Source organism: Antechinus flavipes, chromosome 3, assembly GCF_016432865.1.
Source record: "Antechinus flavipes isolate AdamAnt ecotype Samford, QLD, Australia chromosome 3, AdamAnt_v2, whole genome shotgun sequence".
Classification (NCBI taxonomy): domain Eukaryota; kingdom Metazoa; phylum Chordata; class Mammalia; order Dasyuromorphia; family Dasyuridae; genus Antechinus; species Antechinus flavipes.
The window spans coordinates 184,676,871-184,697,670 of NC_067400.1; the positions used below are offsets into that span (position 1 = coordinate 184,676,871).

A 20,800-nucleotide genomic window follows, 5' to 3' on the forward strand; every position below is an offset into this window, starting at 1 on the left:
AATTAATTTGCTGATTTTCCAATGAAGTGCTTTGATTTTATGCAGAAAGTTTATGCCCTATATTTTGCTGCCTTTTGTACTGTTTTCGTAGAATGAAGAAACATTCGGGAAAAAGAAACATAACCACTGGGATTTGAAAACCCCAAATTATCACTCCTAATACTTTAATTTGGGGCAACTAGAGTCAAGCCTAGAGTCAGGAAAAACCTGATTTCAAATATGATCTGGCCTCAGATACTTAAAGGCGTCACTAGAGGGAAGAGTTTAAGAAACCCTGATCTAAATGATCATATCTGTTATTATACTATGATAAAGAAAGATATGGGTCTTGTCAATCTCTCTATTCACTTAATTTACACATATTATTTAGGCTAACTGAAGTGCTTGTGTTGGCTTATTTTTAGCTGTTAGGGCTCATCTTTTATTTAAGATAACTCAAAGCTACTTAACTTTTTGTCTTGTTAATAATTCATTTAATCTTATGTTTATTGTATTCCCATAAAGATATCAGTAAATGATAACTATCAATAGAGCCTTACTGAGCCATTATTTTCTTTAATACCAAATCTATTTATGAGACTTCTTGCTTCCTTTAAGGATTTAGTATATTTTTGGTAATAAGTTGTATTTATATTTTTTTCTGGAAATACAACATTCCAAAACACATTTCTGATACTCAACTTTAAATAAGCCAGCAAGAATGAATTTTTTAATATCAGCTTTATTAGGAATTTTTGATAGTAATACATCCTTTATTTTTAAATTTATTTTATATTATTATTTATAAGATGTATGTATCTGTATAAATATATTATAGTAGAACTTATCTACTAGAGTTTACTATTGCAGTTTCAGCCATTCCATAATTCAAATTATATTCCTTGAAATGTAACAGCTTTTATGTTACTATGGTATTGTTAATTGGCAATACTTAGTTTGTCCTCCATGATACTATCAATTACATGTGAATATATCTACATAAAAATATATTTATATATAGTGTATAATATATATCCATGTAAAATATACATATCTGTTCATCAAATCTAATTTTGATATTTATATATCACTATATATATGTATTATGTTTGATATATAAAAATATATTATTGACATATAATTTTGATATATATTTAATATTTGCCTGAATGAAATATAGTGCAGAGATGATTATCTATTTATGTCGTTTTTTGATGAAGTGAATATCCTATTTATATATGATCAATAATATAAATTATATTTAAATTAATAAATGTCTTTAATCCACACACATTTTATGCAACAATATTCCATTTTCTACTGGGGTAAATATCCATAGTAATAAGAAAGCATTGTGCCTGCTACATTGTTGTTGTTGTTCAGTTGGTTTTTAGTTGTTTCTGACTCTTTGTGACCCCCATTTGTTTTTTTTGGGGAAGCAAAGACACTATAATATAAAGGCATTATATTCACTGTGCCATCCACTACCCCCCTCCATTACATTACCCATTACATATCCAATCATACTATGCTATTATATATTTTATATTAACATGTAGTTATAGATATATGCACACATTCTATAATATAATAAAATTTATTTTCTGTTTTGTTAATATTTGATTTTCCTTTAGAATATTAACAAAATTATATTAAAATATTTTTAAACATTAATGAGTTATCACTAAAATTTTATATCATTATAATAGTCTACTATTATAAGGCAGACATTTCCATTATGGTTTATTCTTTTTCTTTTATGCACTCTAGATCTGGTGTGTGGGAAATGAAACTCGGTTTCATATCAACAAAACTGTAGATGCATCAATTCGATCTGTGGTTATTGGTGGATTATTCCCAGGCATTCAGTATCAGGTAGAAGTTGCAGCAAGCACCAGTGCAGGGATTGGTGTGAAAAGTGATCCACAACCCATCATCATTGGTGAGTACATGCTCTGTGTCATCTCTATTTCAAAACAGAAATAAACCATTCTGTACCTCAACCTAAAACACTGACATTCTTTCCCCATAATTTCTTTTTTTTTTTTTTTTATTATTAAGTTTTTTTTATTTAATAATTACATTATATTGACACTCATTTCTGTTCCGATTTTTTTCCCCTCCCTCCCTCCACCCCCTCCCCTAGATGGCAAGCAGTCCTTTATATGTTGGATATGTTGCAGTATATCCTAGATACAATATATGTTTGCAGAACCGAACAGTTCTCTTGTTGCGTAGGGAGAATTGGATTCAGAAGGTATAAATAATCCGGGAAGAAAAACAAAAATGCAGATAGTTCACATTCGTTTCCCAGTGTTCTTTCTTTGGGTGTAGCTGCTTTTGTCCGTCATTTATCAATTGAAACTCAGGTCTCTATGTCAAAGAAATCCACTTCCATCAAAATATGTCCTCATACAATATCGTTGTCGAAGTGTATAATGATCTCCTGGTTCTGCTCATTTCACTTAGCATCAGTTCATGAAGGTCTCTCCAAGCCTCTCTGTATTCATCCTGCTGGTCATTTCTTACAGAACAATAATATTCCATAACATTCATATACCACAATTTACCCAGCCATTCTCCAATTGATGGGCATCCATTCATTTTCCAGTTTCTAGCCACTACAAACAGGGCTGCTACAAACATTTTGGCACATACAGGTCCCTTTCCCTTCTTTAGTATTTCTTTGGGATATAAGCCCAATAGAAACACTGCTGGATCAAAGGATATGCACATTTTGATAATTTTTTGGGCATAATTCCAGATTGCTCTCCAGAATGGTTGGATTCGTTCACAACTCCACCAACAATGCATTAGTGTCCCAGTTTTCCCGCATCCCCTCCAACATTCATCATTATTTTTTCCTGTCATCTTAGCCAATCTGACAGGTGTGTAGTGGTATCTCAGAGTTGTCTTAATTTGCATTTCTCTGATCAATAATGATTTGGAACACTCTTTCATATGAGTGGTAATAGTTTCAATCTCATCCTCTGAAAATTGTCTGTTCATATCCTTTGACCATTTATCAATTGGAGAATGGCTTGATTTCTTATAAATTTGAGTCAGTTCTCTATATATTTTGGAAATGAGGCCTTTATCAGAACCTTTAACTGTGAAAATGTTTTCCCAGTTTGTTGCTTCCCTTCTAATCTTGTTTGCATTAGTTTTATTTGTACAAAGGCTTTTTAATTTGATGTAATCGAAATTTTCTATTCTGTGATCAGTAATGGTCTCTAGTTCATCTTTGGTCACAAATTTCTTTCTCCTCCACAAGTCTGAGAGATAAACTATTCTATGTTCCTCTAATTTATTTATAGTCTCGTTCTTTATGCCTAGGTCATAGACCCATTTTGATCTTATCTTGGTATATGGTGTTAAGTGTGGGTCCATGCCTAATTTCTGCCATACTAATTTCCAATTATCCCAGCAGTTTTTATCAAATATTGAATTATTTTCCAGAAGTTAGGGGCTTTGGGTTTGTCAAACACTAGATTGCTATAATTGACTATTCTGTCTTGTGAGCCTAGCCTTTTCCACTGATCCACTAATCTATTTCTTAGCCAATACCAAATGGTTTTGGTGACTGCTGCTTTATAATATAATTTTAGATCAGGTACAGCTAGGCCACCTTCATTTGATTTTTTTTTCATTAGTTCCCTTGAGATTCTCGACTTTTTATTGTTCCATATGAATTTTGTTGTTATTTTTTCTAGATCAATAAAATATTTTCTTGGAAGTCTGATTGGTATAGCACTAAATAAATAGATTAGTTTAGGGAGTATTGTCATCTTTATTATGTTCGCTCGGCCAATCCAAGAGCACTTAATATTTTTCCAATTATTTAAGTCTGACTTTATTTGTGTGGAGACTTTTTTATAATTTTGCTCATATAATTCCTGACTTTCCTTTGGTAGATAGATTCCCAAATATTTTATGGTATCAACAGTTATTCTGAATGGAATTTCTCTTTGTATCTCTTGCTGTTGGGTTTTGTTGGTGATGTATAAAAATGCTGAGGATTTATGGGGATTTATTTTGTAGCCAGCTACTTTGCTAAAATTATGAATTATTTCCAATAGCTTTTTGGTAGAATCTCTGGGGTTCTCTAGGTATACCATCATATCATCTGCAAAGAGTGATAGTTTGGTTTCCTCATTGCCTACTCTAATTCCTTTTATATCTTTCTCGACTCTTATTGCCGAGGCTAGTGTTTCTAATACGATATTAAATAATAATGGTGATAGTGGGCAACCTTGCTTCACTCCAGATCTTACTGGGAAAGGTTCCAGTTTTTCCCCATTGCATATGATGCTTACTGATGGTTTTAAATATATGCTCCTGACTATTTTAAGGAAAAGTCCATTTATTCCTATGCTCTCAAGTGTTTTTATTAGGAATGGATGTTGGATTTTATCAAATGCTTTTTCTGCATCTATTGAGATGATCATGTGGTTTTTGTTTGTTTGGTTATTGATATAGTCAATTATGCTAATAGTTTTCCTAATATTGAACCAGCCCTGCATTCCTGGTATAAATCCTACTTGGTCATAGTGTATTATCCTGGTGACAATTTTCTGTAATCTTTTTGCTAATATTTTATTTAAGATTTTAGCATCAATATTCATTAGGGAGATTGGTCTATAATTTTCTTTCTCTGTTTTCAGCCTACCTGGTTTAGGTATCAGTACCATATCTGTGTCATAAAAGGAGTTTGGTAGGACTCCTTCAATCCCTATTTTTTCAAATAGTTTATATAACATTGGAGTTAATTGTTCTTTAAATGTTTGGTAGAATTCACATGTAAATCCATCTGGTCCTGGGGATTTTTTCTTAGGGAGTTGATTGATAGTTTGTTCTATCTCTTTTTCTGAGATGGGACTGTTTAGGATATTTACTTCTTCCTCTGTTAGTTTGGGCAAGCTGTATTTTTGGAGGTATTTTTCTATTTCATTTAAGTTGTCGAATTTATTGGCATAAAGTTGGGCAAAGTAACTCCTAATTATTGCTCTAATTTCCTCTTCGTTAGTGGTGAGTTCTCCCTTTTCATTTTTAAGACTAACAATTTGATTTTCCTCTTTCCTTTTTTTAATCAGATTTACTAAGGGTTTGTCTATTTTGTTGGTTTTTTCATAGAACCAACTCTTAGTTTTATTAATCAATTCAATAGTTTTTTTACTTTCAATTTTATTGATCTCACCTTTTACTTTTAGAATTTCAAGTTTAGTGTTTGACTGGGGGTTTTTAATTTGTTCCTTTTCTAGCATTTTTAATTGCAAACCCAATTCATTGACCTTCTCTTTCTCTATTTTATACAAATAGGCCTCTAGAGACATGAAATTTCCCCTTATTACCGCTTTGGCTGCATCCCATACATTTTGGTATGATGTCTCATTATTATCGTTTTCTTGGGTGAAGTTATTAATTATGTCTATGATTTGCTGTTTTACCCAATCATTCTTTAGTATGAGATTATTTAGTTTCCAATTATTTTTTGGTCTACTTCCCCCTGCTTTTTTGTTGAATGTAATTTTCATTGCATCGTGGTCTGAAAAGGATGCATTTACTATTTCTGCCTTACTACATTTGAGTTTGAGGTTTTTATGTCCTAATATATGGTCAATTTTTGTATAGGTTCCATGAACTGCTGAAAAGAAAGTGTATTCCTTTCTGTCTCCATTACATTTTCTCCAGAGATCTATCATATCTAGCTTTTCTAGTATTCTGTTTACCTCTTTAACTTCTTTCTTATTTATTTTCTGGTTTGATTTATCTAATTCTGAGAGTGCAAGGTTAAGATCTCCCACTATTATAGTTTTACTGTCTATTTCTTCTTGCAGCTCTCTTAGTTTCTCTTTTAAGAATTTAGATGCTACCCCACTTGGTGCATATATGTTTAATATAGATAGTGCTTCATTATCCATGCTACCCTTTAGCAAGATATAGTGTCCTTCCTTATCTCTTTTAATTAGATCAATTTTTGCGTTAGCTTGATCTGAGATCAGGATGGCTACCCCTGCTTTTTTGACTTCACCTGAAGCATAGTAGATTTTGCTCCAACCTTTTACCTTTAACCTGCATGTATCTCCCCGCTTCAGGTGTGTTTCCTGTAAACAACATATTGTAGGATTCTGGCTTTTAATCCATTCTGCTAACCGCTTCCTCTTTATGGGGGAGTTTACCCCGTTCACATTTATGGTTAGAATGACCAATTCTGTATTACTTGCCATCTTGTTAACCCCGGTTTATGCTTTCCTCCCTTCTTTCCCCTTTCCCCCCCTTCCAAGTATTAAGCTTGTGAGCACCCCTTGTTTCTCACAGCCCTCCCTTTTTAGTGTCCCTCCCCCCGCCTTAGAGTTCCTCCCCCTATCTTACCCCTTTCCCTCCCAGTTCCCGTATTCCCTTCCGCTTAGCTTATTCCTTCCCTTTCCACTTTTCCCTTCTCACTTTTCAATGAGATGGGAGAAGTTTCACCATAGATTGAATATGTCTTAAGATTTTTCACTTAAAGCCAATTCTGAAGGCAGTAAGATACCCACTATATTCATCCCCCTCCATTCTTTCTCTCAGATATAATAGGTTTCCTATGCCTCTTCATGAGATGTACTACCCCCACTTTACCCTTTTTCTGGTACAATGTCCTTTCCACATCAATTTCTAGAACAAGGTATACATGTATTCTTTATGCATCTATATAGTCAAAATATAGTTCCCAAGATTAATCTTTACCTTTTTAGATTTCTCTTGAGTTCTATATTTGTAGATCAAACTTTTTGTTAAGTTCTGGTTTTTTCATCAGAAATAGATGAAATTCGCTTACTTCGTTGAATGTCCATCTTCTTCCCTGGAAAAAGATGCTCATTCTCGCTGGGTAAGTTATTTTTGGTTGCATACCAAGTTCCTTAGCCTTTCGGAATATCATATTCCAGGCCCTTCGATCTTTTAATGTGGATGCTGCCAGATCCTGGGTGATCCTTATTGTGGCTCCTTGATACTTGAATTGGGTTTTTCTAGCCGCTTGCAATATTTTTTCTTTCATCTGAGGGTTCTGGCATTTGGCCACTATATTCCTTGGTGTTTTGATTTTAGGATCCCTTTCAGTGGGTGATCGATGAATCCTTTCAATGTTTATTTTTTCCTCTGTTCCTATGACTTCTGGGCAGTTCTCTTTGATAATTTCCTGGAAGACAGTGTCCAGGCTCTTTTTTTCATCATGTTTTTCTGGGAGTCCAATGATTCTCAGATTGTCTCTCCTGGATCTGTTTTCCAGGTCTGTTGTCTTCCCCAGAAGGTATTTCACATTTTTCTCCATTGTTTGATTTTTTTGGATTTGCTTGACTGATTCTTCTTGTCTCCTCGAGTCATTCAATTCCACTTGTTCAATTCTGATTTTCAGTGAAGTATTCTCTTCACTCACTTTTTTAAAATCTTTCTCTAATTGTCCAATTGAGTTCTTTTGTTCTGTGGAATTTTTTTCCATTTCGCCAATTTTGTTTTCCAGTTCACTAATCCTATTTTTCAAGGATTTTACTTCTTTATCCACTCTCTCTTTAACTGACTTCTCCAGGCTCTTTTGCCAAGCCTCCCTCTCCTTTTCCAAGCTTCCTTCTCCTTTTGCCAAGCCTCACTCTGCTTTCCCCATTTTTCTTCTAGCTCCCTTGTGAGAGCCTTTTTAATCACTTCTATGAGGTTCATCTGTGCTGAGGAACAGACGATCTCCTCCTTTGGGGAATCACCTGGGGACTGCCTGTTTTTAGTCTCCTCAGGATTTAGAGTCTGCTCTCTATCTGTGTAGAAGCTGTCTAGGGTTAAAGTCCTCTTCAGCTTCTTGCTCATTCTGTCTATTAATCAGAGACAAACTACCAAAGAAAAACAGAAAAAAACTGGAGTCTTTCTTTGGGGGGGGGCTGGGTGTGTTATCGAGCTTCCTCTACAGACTGCAGGTGGCAGCAGTGAGGCACTAGCAGGACTGTGCTGCGCCTGCGCTCTGAGATCCCAAAGCGTGCTGAGTCACTGAGGGGGGGGAAGGGGGGGCGGCCAGGTCCTGAGAGACTCCAGCTGTTTGCGGTTGTGTTCTTCAGCCCCGGTGTTTTTAGCTTCTCTGCTGGGCTGTTGACTTGCTGCAGGTTCCAAACCTGTAGCGAAGCTCTCCCGCAGAGACAGCTGCGATCACTCCCCACCCCCTCTCCAGTCTGCTCCCGTGCTCTCACTGCCGCTGCCCTCAGCCTGCGCCTGATCTAAAACCGCCCCAGCCCTCCAGTAAAGACAGACCTTTCTTGGCGGATCTCAAGGATGGCTTCTCTTGGTAACTATTTGTGGGTTTTTTTCAGTCAAGCATTGATTCAGAGGCTTGTAATGAAGTGGATAGTGAGAGAAAGCGCGGAGCTTATGCAACTGTGAGCCTCCTCTCCGCCATCTTAACCGGAAGTCCCCATAATTTCTTCCTGTGAGTTTACCCCACAAAGAATAGTCCATTCCAAACATTAATGCAAATCATTACAGTTTTACCTTATGTATAATTATCCAAAGTATACTTCCATGTCTAAAACGTTTCCCATACAATGCTTCTTCAAATATTTGAAGCCAGCTATTATATCATCACTAATTGGTATTGAAGTAGTAGAGAATCATTATCCAACTACTTGATACTATCTTAATTCAAATTCAGTTCTGGAAGGCATTGATTGAAGCAGTTCAATGAAATGAGGTCATTCAATAATTAATAAAAGGAAGTTTATTTAGCCATAACATAGAAGGAATTTTCAATAAGCTAACTCTTGCACTTAACTTGGATGAAAATGTCCTATCTCTGCCATGATCTTCATATGGAAATAGAGCTGGCTAGTTGGGCAAACTAATTCTTCATCCCTCTCTAGTATCCTTTTGCAAGAAATTTACCCAAGGAATGTCTAGGATATGATTAAAATAGCCCCCCCCCAAATCCAAAATATGTGGAATTATCTGCCTGAATTTCTTTTCAAAAATAATTTTGTGAGTTTTATCTTCTAAAACACATCAAGTACATAAGTTGATTGAATATTCATTGATTACCTACTACATTCTAGGCATTATGCTAAACTCTGGATATATAGAAAAAAGAGGCAAAAGACAATCTCTGCCTTTAAGAAGCTCACAATCTAATGAAGTAAACAACAAGCAAACAAATACATACAAACAGATATACATAGGATAAATAGGAAATAATTAAAATGAAATTAAGAGAGATTGGAAAGACTTCCTGAAGAAAATGGGATTTTAGTTGGCATTTAAGGAATCCAGAAAAACCTGTTGGCGAAGATGAAGAGAGAACATTCAAGGCATGGGAGATGGCCAGAGAAAATGCCATGAGACAAGATATGAAGTGTCTTGTTTATGGAATAGCAAGAAGGCTAGTGTCACTTGACATGTTATTCAGAGTACATGGAAAGAAGTAAAATATGACTGGAAAAATAGAAGGAGCTATGTTATAAAGAAATTTGAAGCCAAAAAGAGGATTTTTATATAATTATGGAGGCAGTAAAAAGCCACTGGAATTTATTGAGTAGAGATTTGACATATTCAGACCTATGGCTGAATGAACATTATGATACTTTGAAGTGGGAAGAGATTGGGCAGCCTATACCAGAAGGCTTTGTTGGAGGATTGAAGAGGACATATTTGAGAATTCACCAGGCCTTGATAACAAATTTGGTATGGAGAATGTGATAGATAGTGAAGAGTCTAAGATGACTCCTAAGCTTATGAGACAATTTCTTGCAATAATATTCGCTATTGGAAATTAGGGGGAAAAAACATTTCACATTTAGACTATAATGGTTATGTTAATGTTCTTGGCATAATGTGTCCAGATTTCTCCCACACTGTTACAACTACCAAGATACCAAACAAAATCACACAGGTTTAATGCTTGTTTTGTGTATTAGTTTGTTTCATGGTTTGCTATGCTTGAGAAGTTTACCAACAAGAGGCTAGCTTACTGATGAAGAAATGTTCTATACTTAACTCAGTTGGTCTTCAAAAAGAAGATACAATTTTGAAGTCTTTTCAACAGGATTAGAAGTTATCACATCCTACATTTCACTGGCATAGCTTCCATATAATAATTAGGTATTAGTAACTTCGTTATCATTATTGTTGTATAATTTTAATAATATCAATTTTATTTTAACTTTATTTCACTTTATTATTGTTGTTGTTGTTCTGAACAAGTTGTAAAATGCCTGCATAGTTAAATTAAAATAAAATTATATTAACTGTTAACAAAATTCTTATTAATTATAACAATAATTCCCATAAAGGAATAACCTCTCAATTTTGCTATTATTATTATCAGGAATGATAATAACACCTAGCATTTACATAGTGCTTTAAGATTTACACAGCACTTGAATATTATCTATTTTGGTCCTCATAACAACCCTGGGAAAGAGGTTATATTATTATCCCCTTTTCACAGATGAAAGAATTTAGGCTGAAAGAGCTTAAGGGACTTGCCCAAGGTCACACAGCTATTAAGTGCCTATAGTTCCATTTGAATTCAGATATTCCTAACTTCAGTTCCAGCATTCTGCCCACTGTATCTCCCCACTGCTTGGAATGATTGTTCTAAAACTCTGCCTTCATTCAGCATCTCTCTATTGGAATATGGACATGTTGACAGATTTTTAGAAGTATAAATTAAATCTGCCTTTTTACCTTGCTAAGATAATCATAATATTATTCTATTAAACTACTGCTGCCTAAGTCCAAAATCTAAAGATTTGTTAAAAATATAAAAACTGGTTCTCATTTATTCGCAGGAAATAGTTTCCAGGAATAGGTCCCTTTCCGCCAAATAGTAATTTTCTGAGTTTAAACAAGAGAAAAACTGATGAAAAAACTGTTTTTGAAATGTCTGTCTGTTCTTAATTAGTTATTTTTGGATGGAATTAATTCATAGATCTAAGGGAAAACTATAATTTTACCATTAAAAAAACATAAATTGAAAAGAGAAAAAGAATGCAGGCATACTTCAAAAAGGATAACTGAGATAAGTTAAATATATTTAGGGAAGATTGTCACATTTCTTTAAAATATATATTATATTCTATATAGAATATATTATATTCTAATCTTGAATCTTATTGTATCACACAGAAAGTATCTGATTACAAAATGGCTATTTAATGTCATTTAAGGTTTTTTCATATCATCCTCTAGTGACAGATGCACGTATCATGCATATGGTGGTTTTTCAGTATCTTCCCTCTCTACTTGAGTCAAAAGCATTTCAGAGCTTTTGCTCTTTATATGCAAATAAATTTACATTTATACAATAAAGTCAAATCCAGATCAATTATGTAATAAATTTGGGGAAATATGACAGCCAATTCAAATGAAAAAAAAGTTAGTAATGATGAATATACATTAAGCTTTTTATATAAGTAGTTAAAAAAAACAGTTTAAAATAATGAATTTACAAAAATCTCTGACTTCTAAATAAAATATGAACTATAAAGTTGTTTACTTCTCCTAGGATATAGTTAGGTTAACTTTAAATATTTTATCTGGACATTTTTTTTTTCCTATAGAAGTTTCTACATTCTACTTCTTCCTTTCTTAAGGGTGAATGGTACAGTGTCATGCTGTATCACCTTGCCTTTTTGGATCCTATAGCATAAAATGTTACTTTTTCCAATTTTCACAATAACTTACTCAGAAGCATTTATCTGAATAATTCAGAATGTCATATATCTAGATTATGTTTTATTCCAATGAATTTGAGTGTACAAAATTGTTATATTGTTGGATAATTAGCCTTAAGGAGTATATTTAAGCTTGTGTACTGTTCTTGGTACATGAAAAGTAACTTATTCTTCTTTTCATACAAATATACAATGCATATTTTAACAAAGTTCTAGTCATAATCTATTCATAATTGTGAGTATTAAATAATAATTTAAATTAATAAATTTGAATATTCAAATGGGTTTTTTTGTAAAAGAAAGTTAACTGTGTATCAGAAATGTAACTCTGAATTATTTATTTTCCTGAGAAATTTGAAATATCTCATAATATCTTTGGTAAGTCATAACCCTTCTCATATATCTAAAAGAGTTGTATGTCTTACCAAAGACATTTAGAATAAGAGAAATGTAACCACATTTTAAATAATAAAAACCTCTTATTCCTTGGAAATGTCTTTCTTTTTTAAAATACATTCAACATTTTACTGAAGAAGGGATTTTTCTTTAATAATCCCAAAATTACTACTATAATAAGCTTGTTTGGCAGCCTTATTTTATATATATATATATATCCTAATTATTTAATAAATAAAGAGTAACTTAATAAGGTCTAATCCCCATTTTCTTTTTAATTTTCACTTCACATATCCTCTGTTCCATTTCCCTTTAATTAGCTTCCTTATTAATCATTGTCATTGAGGAATCCCTTGATTAAAATTTTATAAACTTCAAAATATAACTAATTACCCATTATTACAAGAAATGAAAATCATTTAGTTCCCACTTTCCTTTCTTTGGTGATTTTTGCATAAGAAAATGAAATTATTTTTAATTGTTCTTTGTTTAATACAGAAATAAATATGATCATTTCTACTTGCATATATAAATACAATAAGTAAAATATGAGATGCTAGACAAGAGAATTCAAGTAGGATTTTTAAAAGTATTTTTGCCATTATATTGGTTAAGAATAGTTATTTTTCTCTAATAATTTAGTTTTTGAATGTTTATATTATATAGTTGGTATATAGAGCAGTTGTGTACTTACACAATAATAGATACAGTCAAGTATGATGTACCTAACTAATTTGGCATCCAACAAATTACTTTTGTTCTTTATTAAGCTCTAATGGGAAGAAGTCAATTTATTTCATTATATTTTTATCATCTGGAACGATGGGATGTTTCAAGTCACATATAGTCCTTGGTCTGTCCTTTAATTAGTTAAATTAACATCATTATTACAGAAACACCTTCAATAAATATATGAAACAAAAATGCTTTGGATTGCACATATCAGATTAAATACACGTTCTTTTTGCTAATTTTTCAAGTAATTTTCTTTCTTTTTGTGGCAAATTTGTTTTCTCCTTCCTAGGGCACTGTTTAGCTAAGAAAAACATTAGGTATGTATAATTTTTATAGCACATAAATAATGTTAATAATACACATAATATTTGATGACTGCAGACAAGTAGAAAAAACAGGCTAAATTATTGGTTGGCATCATCTATTCTAAGGAAACTTGAATTTGTTTTCTCAAGTTTACAAAAGAAAAGCTTCTAGGAAAAGGATATGCTTATTTCAGAAGCATTTATGACACCCATCTCTTGGACTTGTAGGGAAGACAAAATGAGATAAAAAACTTTGTAAAGTTCTTTGCTAACTTTATAGCATTACATAATACCAACTACTATTAATACCTCTGAAAATGAAATAATTCAAATTCTTGAAGCTGCTTTAATAATTCAGCAATCATTATGTTCTTTTAAATAATAAAACTTTACCAATCAATCCTTCAACAATTATTGTGCTAGAAATACAAATAAAAGGAAAAGGGGAGAGTGTTCTCAACCTTAAGAAGCTTATGTTAAAATACATGAAAAAAAGTGGAAAGGGAAATGAACAATGAAGGGACCCAGATCAGGGGCATGAAAGAGAAGTCTAGATGATACCTTTGTGAGTAATGAAGCCTCTCACTTATAGAACCTTAATCTATTCTTGCCTTAAATTTATTGGAAGAATTGGAATCTCTTTATATATTTTAGATATAAACTTTGAGAATATTTGAATTCCCTTCTCCAATCTATACTTTACTCAGTTGCCAAAGAAATTTTCCTAAAGTGTTAATCTGATTATATCAAAAACATCCCTACTCAAATTCTAGTGACTTCTTTTTACATACAGAATCGAATATAAATCTTTTGTTTGGCATTTGGAATATTTCTCAACCTAAACATTTCCTACTTTTCTGATCTTTTTCATACTTTATTCAACTCAATTTTATTATCTAGTGACACTGGCTATCTTGTTCTCACAGATTACTCTGTCACTTACTCCTTGTCTTTTCACTGGCTGTTCTATGACTTATTTCCAACAAAATATGTTTGATTTCACATTTTTTCAGCATCAGCTATAAAAAAAGGAAGAAACATGGTATCAAGTATAACCATAGATTTTAAATATATGAAATGGACAAAGTGAATAGCCAAATAAGCAGATGAAATATCTACACAGCTATTATCCTGTGATAAATTGCATTCTTCAGTATCTCTTCCTTGCTTTCATTGCTTTTAGAAATATTTTTTAGATTCTAATACATGTTTTGATATGAGTTTAATTATATATTAGTGTCAATTGCACAAAATATCAGTTATCAAATGGTCTTAAGCAAAAAATAAGTGTAACAAGAAACAAGAATTAATCTTAGGAGATTGTCTATGTGTTCATGGATATATTATTCTGTGGCATGATGTTTGTCTTTAACATTTTTCCCACTAAGGAGGACATAACGAAGTTGTCATCACTGAAAATAACAACAGCATAACTGAACAAATAACAGATGTTGTGAAGCAGCCAGCCTTTATAGCTGGGATTGGAGGTGCATGCTGGGTAATTCTGATGGGTTTCAGCATCTGGTTGTATTGGCGCAGAAAGAAGAGAAAGGGACTCAGCAATTATGCCGGTAAGGAGCTATTTCTCATTACAAATTGATGGTAAACTGGCAGAGAATCCCCAAACATAAGGATGTGAAAAGGAGAATTATTTAGGAATAGAATGAATGAATAATTTTGGTTTTATCTATTCTGAAAGCATGTTGGAAATGTAACTTTTGCTAGTGCTCTATTGCATTCATTATCTACCCACATCAAACCATTATCATTGGGCTGTGTCTTTACTCAGATTGGAAATAGATAATAAAAATTAACAAAGAACACAGTTATTTTTTCTCATTCATTTGTTCAGTGTAACAACTACAATGATGATAACAACCCTTCTGCATGTTCCTGAGTTCTTGCTCTGAGGGCTACCTTTGAAAAAGAATTCCTGAAACCCATCTGTTCTCTCTTTAAAATAAGGTTTCAAAATTTGTATAAATAACTGAAATATTTCCTATTTGGGAATAATAGCAATCCAAATTGATCCTGAAATAACTAGTTACAAAAATACTTTTCCCCTTAAATGAAAAAGAAGGGGAAGGAGATTTTGAAGGAGTTTAAGCAAGTTAAAAGTAATTGTCATAGGAAAAGTGTATAGAATGTTCATGGTCATTAACAATTTTGCAAAAAATACTCACTGATCTATTTTCTGTAGGACCCTGAGACTTTTATAATCATTTAAAAATTATATAAATGTTGATATAATATTTGACAGGACAGATGAAATATTTGCTCCTGTTGGCATTTGATTTAGTACGAATTCATAGAAGTTATAGAATTTTGGAAGTAAACACAACTATGGAGATAAAATGTGTCCAGAGTTACCCAAAAAATGATAGAGCTATTATCAAGAACTCATGAATGTTAACTTTCATTCTAGGACTTTGCACCACATCTCAATTTTAGTTTGGTAGCATAGACTAAATATTTACTATGTTAGTAAGACATTTTATCATCTGTGAATAAAATGTGTGTGTGAGTAGGCCATGTTCATTAAAAATTCAAGAAATAATCCATTGTTAAATGTATTCTTTATTGCACAGTTAACAACAATTCTTAACAAAATATTTGGAACATACCATTGCAAACATCCATTTGTAAAAAACAAAAACAAAAACAAATATTATGCTTGAATTTGTTCTGACATTTAAAATAAGTTAAAATTATAGCATATTACCAATAAACTAAGCACTGTAAAATTTAGCTCATCATTCTTCTGCCATTTTTGTTTTCATTGGCTACTTGATTGCTTATCTCATAAAGGTCCATTGTTTAAATTAGTTTTAGTAACACATAATAAATGGGGGATTTTTAAAGCAAGGAGTTCCCAAAAGTTAGTGATTGATGACAGAATCTGTAACTCATGATGTTTGCCTTCTTGTTTTGCAGTCCAGTCCTTTACCTTCACCCCAGCAGGTACTGTCCATCAGTCCATGTGTTTCTCAATCATATTCCATTTCATCCATTTGAGTTTACATTCCAATGAATTACTCAATAATAAGAAACACTTAGTTGTGGAAAATTTAGTTTTACTCCTCTTCATTGATGATAATGATAATGATGATGATGATGATAATCAGACATATACCAACTATATATGCCATTAATTAGACTCACATCATCTTAACCCTGTCATATTATTCATCTTTCAATTCATTCATTCACTCTAATCTTTAAAAAAAAACTTATTAGGCCATTGCTTTGGGTAAGCTAATAACCACAGAAAATAGATTGGATTTTGTTTGTTTGTTTGTTTTCTTTTTGCTTTGATTGGGGAGATCTTTTTGTTTTGTTTTACAAAGGGTCAAATTCCTCTCTTGTGATTTTCTGTAGAGTTAACTTGAATATATTGTGAATATTTTTCTATCATAAAGATAGTATGCCTGAACACAGGATTAAATATTCTAGTAATAGGAATTCCAAATCAAGAAGAATTTTTTTGTTTAATAAGTTTCAGACACTTCTTCCAATATCTCAGAAGTAGAACCCTGATAGGTAGAAGTCCCCCCAAAATATGATTCATTGATTATTTATTTTCACTATCCTAATTCTTCTCCAAAAAGTTTTACATTTTGCTTATAAGAACTAAAATTTTCTTTAAGACATGTTAATTTCCTCAAACCCTAAATCCCACAAAGGAATGATCTCCACAAGTACTCTGCACAGATGTCTGTATTTCTTCTACTATACAAATTAGTAATATAAAAAAATTAAAGAAACAAAAAGTTTCCATGATGTCCTAAATATAGTGTTACTCTTGCTGACAATTTGATTCACTTTGATGAATTTACATATGATTGGGGCAAGGCTTGTCTTCTGTGATATGAAACAAATATTTATGGAAAATCAGAATTTTTAGTGCTAGTCTCACTAAGATATTTTCTTAAGGAAAAACTTAAAAGCAAAACCAATTACATGTACATCCCTTCCAAATATTAGAAGCCTACAATTAAGTGAGCATTTCTATTTCTACATAATATGCAAAATGGAGATTTTGATGTTCCTTTTTCAAATAAAAATTTTAAAGTTTTTAATAAAAGGGTGTATAGTTGTATATAATCTTAACACTATACTTATATATTTTATTGATTAAAAACTATTTTACTATGGGATCAGCACATTAATTAATTAATTTTTTTTTTACTTTGAATTCACAGATTGGTTTTGTATATCAGTTTGTTATCCAAGATATTGTTTAAAGTTTTTTTTATTACTGTTAGGTCAAAATATCTTACATGATAATCTTGCTTGAAGAGTATAATTTTTGTCCCCTTTGCATTAAATGATGGTAAGCAATGTTTCATGTAAAGAAATATATGAAACAGGTTCATTCATACTTTAAAAACCCAAACCCATTTCTCTCTTTTGTTTTCCATTTTTAGGACCAGAGGCAAATAAATATATTTGATACCTTCCTGTAAAATACTCTTCAAATTGCTGGATTTTGGTAGTTCTTTATCTAAACACGAAACTCTAATTCTATTTTACAATAATTAAATTGTTTTTAATTGCACTAGAATTAAAACTAAAAAGCTTTTATTCAGTTTTGAGATTTTCTTTTTTAGGCATCAGGTATATGAAAATATATATATATATATATATATATATATATATATATATATATACACACATATATGACAGAATGACAATTGATTAAAACCTTGCTAATTTAAATTGCACTTGAATGAAAATTTAAAAGCTATTATTCAATTTTAAGATTTCCCTTTTTAGGTTTCAGAAAATTTAAAGATATATGTACTACACATGGCAAAATAGCAACTGATTAAAACTTTGGTACACAGGCAACTATCAAAATTCTTGTGCATAATTATGCATTGTGATGACCTGAGAGGAGAATTTTGCCCAAAAATGTTACATTTTTTAGCCACCCAAAGATAAGGGATTATCTGAAGGCTGCATTAAACACTAACATCCTGTTTTTTCATGTTCACCCTCTACTCAAATTCCTCAGATACAAATTTGCACGGCAGGTTTGCACGTGGCACAGAGAAGGGGAGCTCGAACAAAACAGGTATTGCTGCCTTCCCATAGAATATGGGGGCTCTTTCCATTTTCCCAGGACCATTAGGGTATGGGGTCTTGCTGTTACTCTTTTTTATTGAAAATTCAAGTTCTTTATATTAGGTTACTCACCTATGCAGAAATTAATATCCTTAGTAACTATTAGAGACATGGAATTATGGGAAGACACTGTAAAAATGAAGTCACTTTTTAAACAAAGGAGAAAATTTAATTACATATAATAAATAAAAATAGATAAATGCAACAAGAGAGGAGATTCTGGAATACATATAACTTTCATGTGGATTATGATGTTAACTAAATGATCATCACTTTAGGAAGTAAATTTATTTCTGTGAGCAAGTGAAAATTTATTTTGTGTTTTAATACTCTTAGAAATTATGGATTTTGTGAAACTGAATATAAGAAAGAAATTATAAAATTCTAAGCATTCTATGCACAGATCTTGAAACTGCTGAAGTGTAAATTATTTGACAAAATCATTCAAAAGCAGTCAAAAATTTGTTGAAATTTTTATACACTGTTTATTTAGTCTGAATTAATGCTTATTAAAAGAGGATTAATCTACATTCATATCTGAGAAACTGGGTGGCAACATTAAAGTTTTCATATGTGGTAGGAAAATGTGGTTTATTAGAGATAGGCACACAGAGAGCTTATTAGCCTTAAAATGTCAATTTATTATATATTTGTGTTTTTCCAGTTCTACTAGGCATGTGATCAGGATTAACCCTGTCAGATAATAATATGGGGGCTTCAAATATGTTATGAACTTTCAAAAGCTCTTCAACTTATATACCCCAGAGGAAAAAAAAATGCAGTAACTTCCTCATATTTAGTGCATTTAAAACATTTTGAATTATAACTTTGAGATTCTTATAGTTCTCATCATTTGGCATTTTATGAATTTTTTTCCTAAAAGTATTAAAATATTCACCTCCAAAATCCTTTTTTCATTCCAACTAAAGAACTGTTTTGCATTCTATTGGAGATGTACAAATTGTATACCACTCAAAAATAAAAATATATAAAGTAATACACCCTAATTTCAACAGGGAGAAAATAGTAACATTTTAGGACTCCTTCATGTAGGAAGATATCATACTTAGATGCAAACATTTAAGAATGCTATAAAATACTTTATGATTATTCCAAACTTTCCTGTATGAAATTCATGGTGATACAAGATGATCAGGATCATTCCTTTCTTCCTCCTTATTTTCTTTTCTTTTAACACTACAACTCTAAAGCATCTAATTGAAGTAAAAAGTACATAAGGAGAATGGTTCTGAGATATGCAAAAAGGTGTGAGTATGATTCAGTTTTTTCCTAGACAAGACTGTCCAAAGTTATGCTATTTTATTTTCTTCCACTTTATATCATTATGTGTAAAATGAAAGTAAATTGACATGAAGTTATTTTAAAGTCTAAGTGAGGTTTGGTCTATAACATATTCTTAGCTTTAAGCCTTTTAGTTAAAACAGAAAATAAGTAGAGAAGATTGGATTAAAATGTTTTTATCCTGCAACTGAATGCAGTTGTGCTGAAAAAAAAATATGCTTAATATCATGTACATATGAGATTTAGATATGGGAATGGGGAACGTATTACCCACTGATGTATCCACCCAGGCTTCCTCCCCCAAATATGTGAAGATACATTAATTCATCATTTCATATATTCCCTTTCCTTTATACACCTTATTAGTTTGTCTTCATATATTGCTAGAGCCAAAAAATTCATCATCCTCTTACCAACTTGATTATGAATTTTCTCTCCATTTAGCCAACCTTTTTCTGGCTACTGTTACATAGAGACAGACATAGATAAAAATAGTCTTGAAGGCTATGGCAGAAAAGTATATGCTTTGTCAGATTCTCCCCAGTTTGAAAGGATTAAAAGAAAGACATGGCAACACATTTTCTGTTTATTGTACAAGAGCCAATTGAGCTAAGTGTTTATGAATAATATCTTATCTTCCCTAAAGTTTTATATCCTTATTCATCACAAATAAATGAAAAAGATGCATTTTGTACAGCATTTACTGTTGGTTGCTTTTTAAAATGTAAATATAAATAATTAACAGATATTTGTAGCTCTATTTCATATTTACTTCTGTATTGCATATCGGTTGTTGCTTTGACAGTAAGAGAGTATTTGCTAAAGGGGGAAAAAAAAGCCTCTAGATTAATGGAAGTTACTTTCTACTCGTACATTTCACAATACCATGTTTTCAGACATTATCAGTCAACATCTATTTACATATTGTATCAGAGTGAAACAATTATTTGGTATTCAGCAACATAACTAGAAAGTATGCATCAAATAGAAAACTAATTATAGAGTATTCACATTTTGTGAGTTTTTTTTCTAGTCAGGAATTTAATATCTTCACTGCTCAATTTTTTCTTCATTAATTATTTAAGATAATTATTAGAGCACAGAGAAATGTGATCCAGTCATACCATTGACTCTTGGTTCCAAAGCAAATTCTGAAGTCAAATAGAAAATGAGGGGTTGCATCTTCCCAAGGTAGCAGGTCACCAGCAGTCCTGTTAGAAATAATTTTAATTAGTATTATTTTTCAATGAGTTCCTGAAACTACCTGAAAATTTG

At 31.9% G+C, this 20,800-nt stretch overlaps 1 protein-coding gene across 1 annotated transcript in view; it reads left to right on the forward strand.

The window, feature by feature from the left end:
• ROBO2 (roundabout guidance receptor 2) overlaps positions 1 to 20,800 on the forward strand; it is a 636,650-nt gene that overhangs the window by 574,771 nt on the left and 41,079 nt on the right. The window contains exons 17-20 of the mRNA XM_051990556.1: positions 1,750 to 1,921; positions 14,485 to 14,667; positions 16,031 to 16,057; positions 18,114 to 18,173. Of these exons, the coding sequence (XP_051846516.1) occupies positions 1,750 to 1,921; positions 14,485 to 14,667; positions 16,031 to 16,057; positions 18,114 to 18,173 (442 nt within the window). The remainder of the gene's footprint in view (positions 1 to 1,749; positions 1,922 to 14,484; positions 14,668 to 16,030; positions 16,058 to 18,113; positions 18,174 to 20,800) is intronic.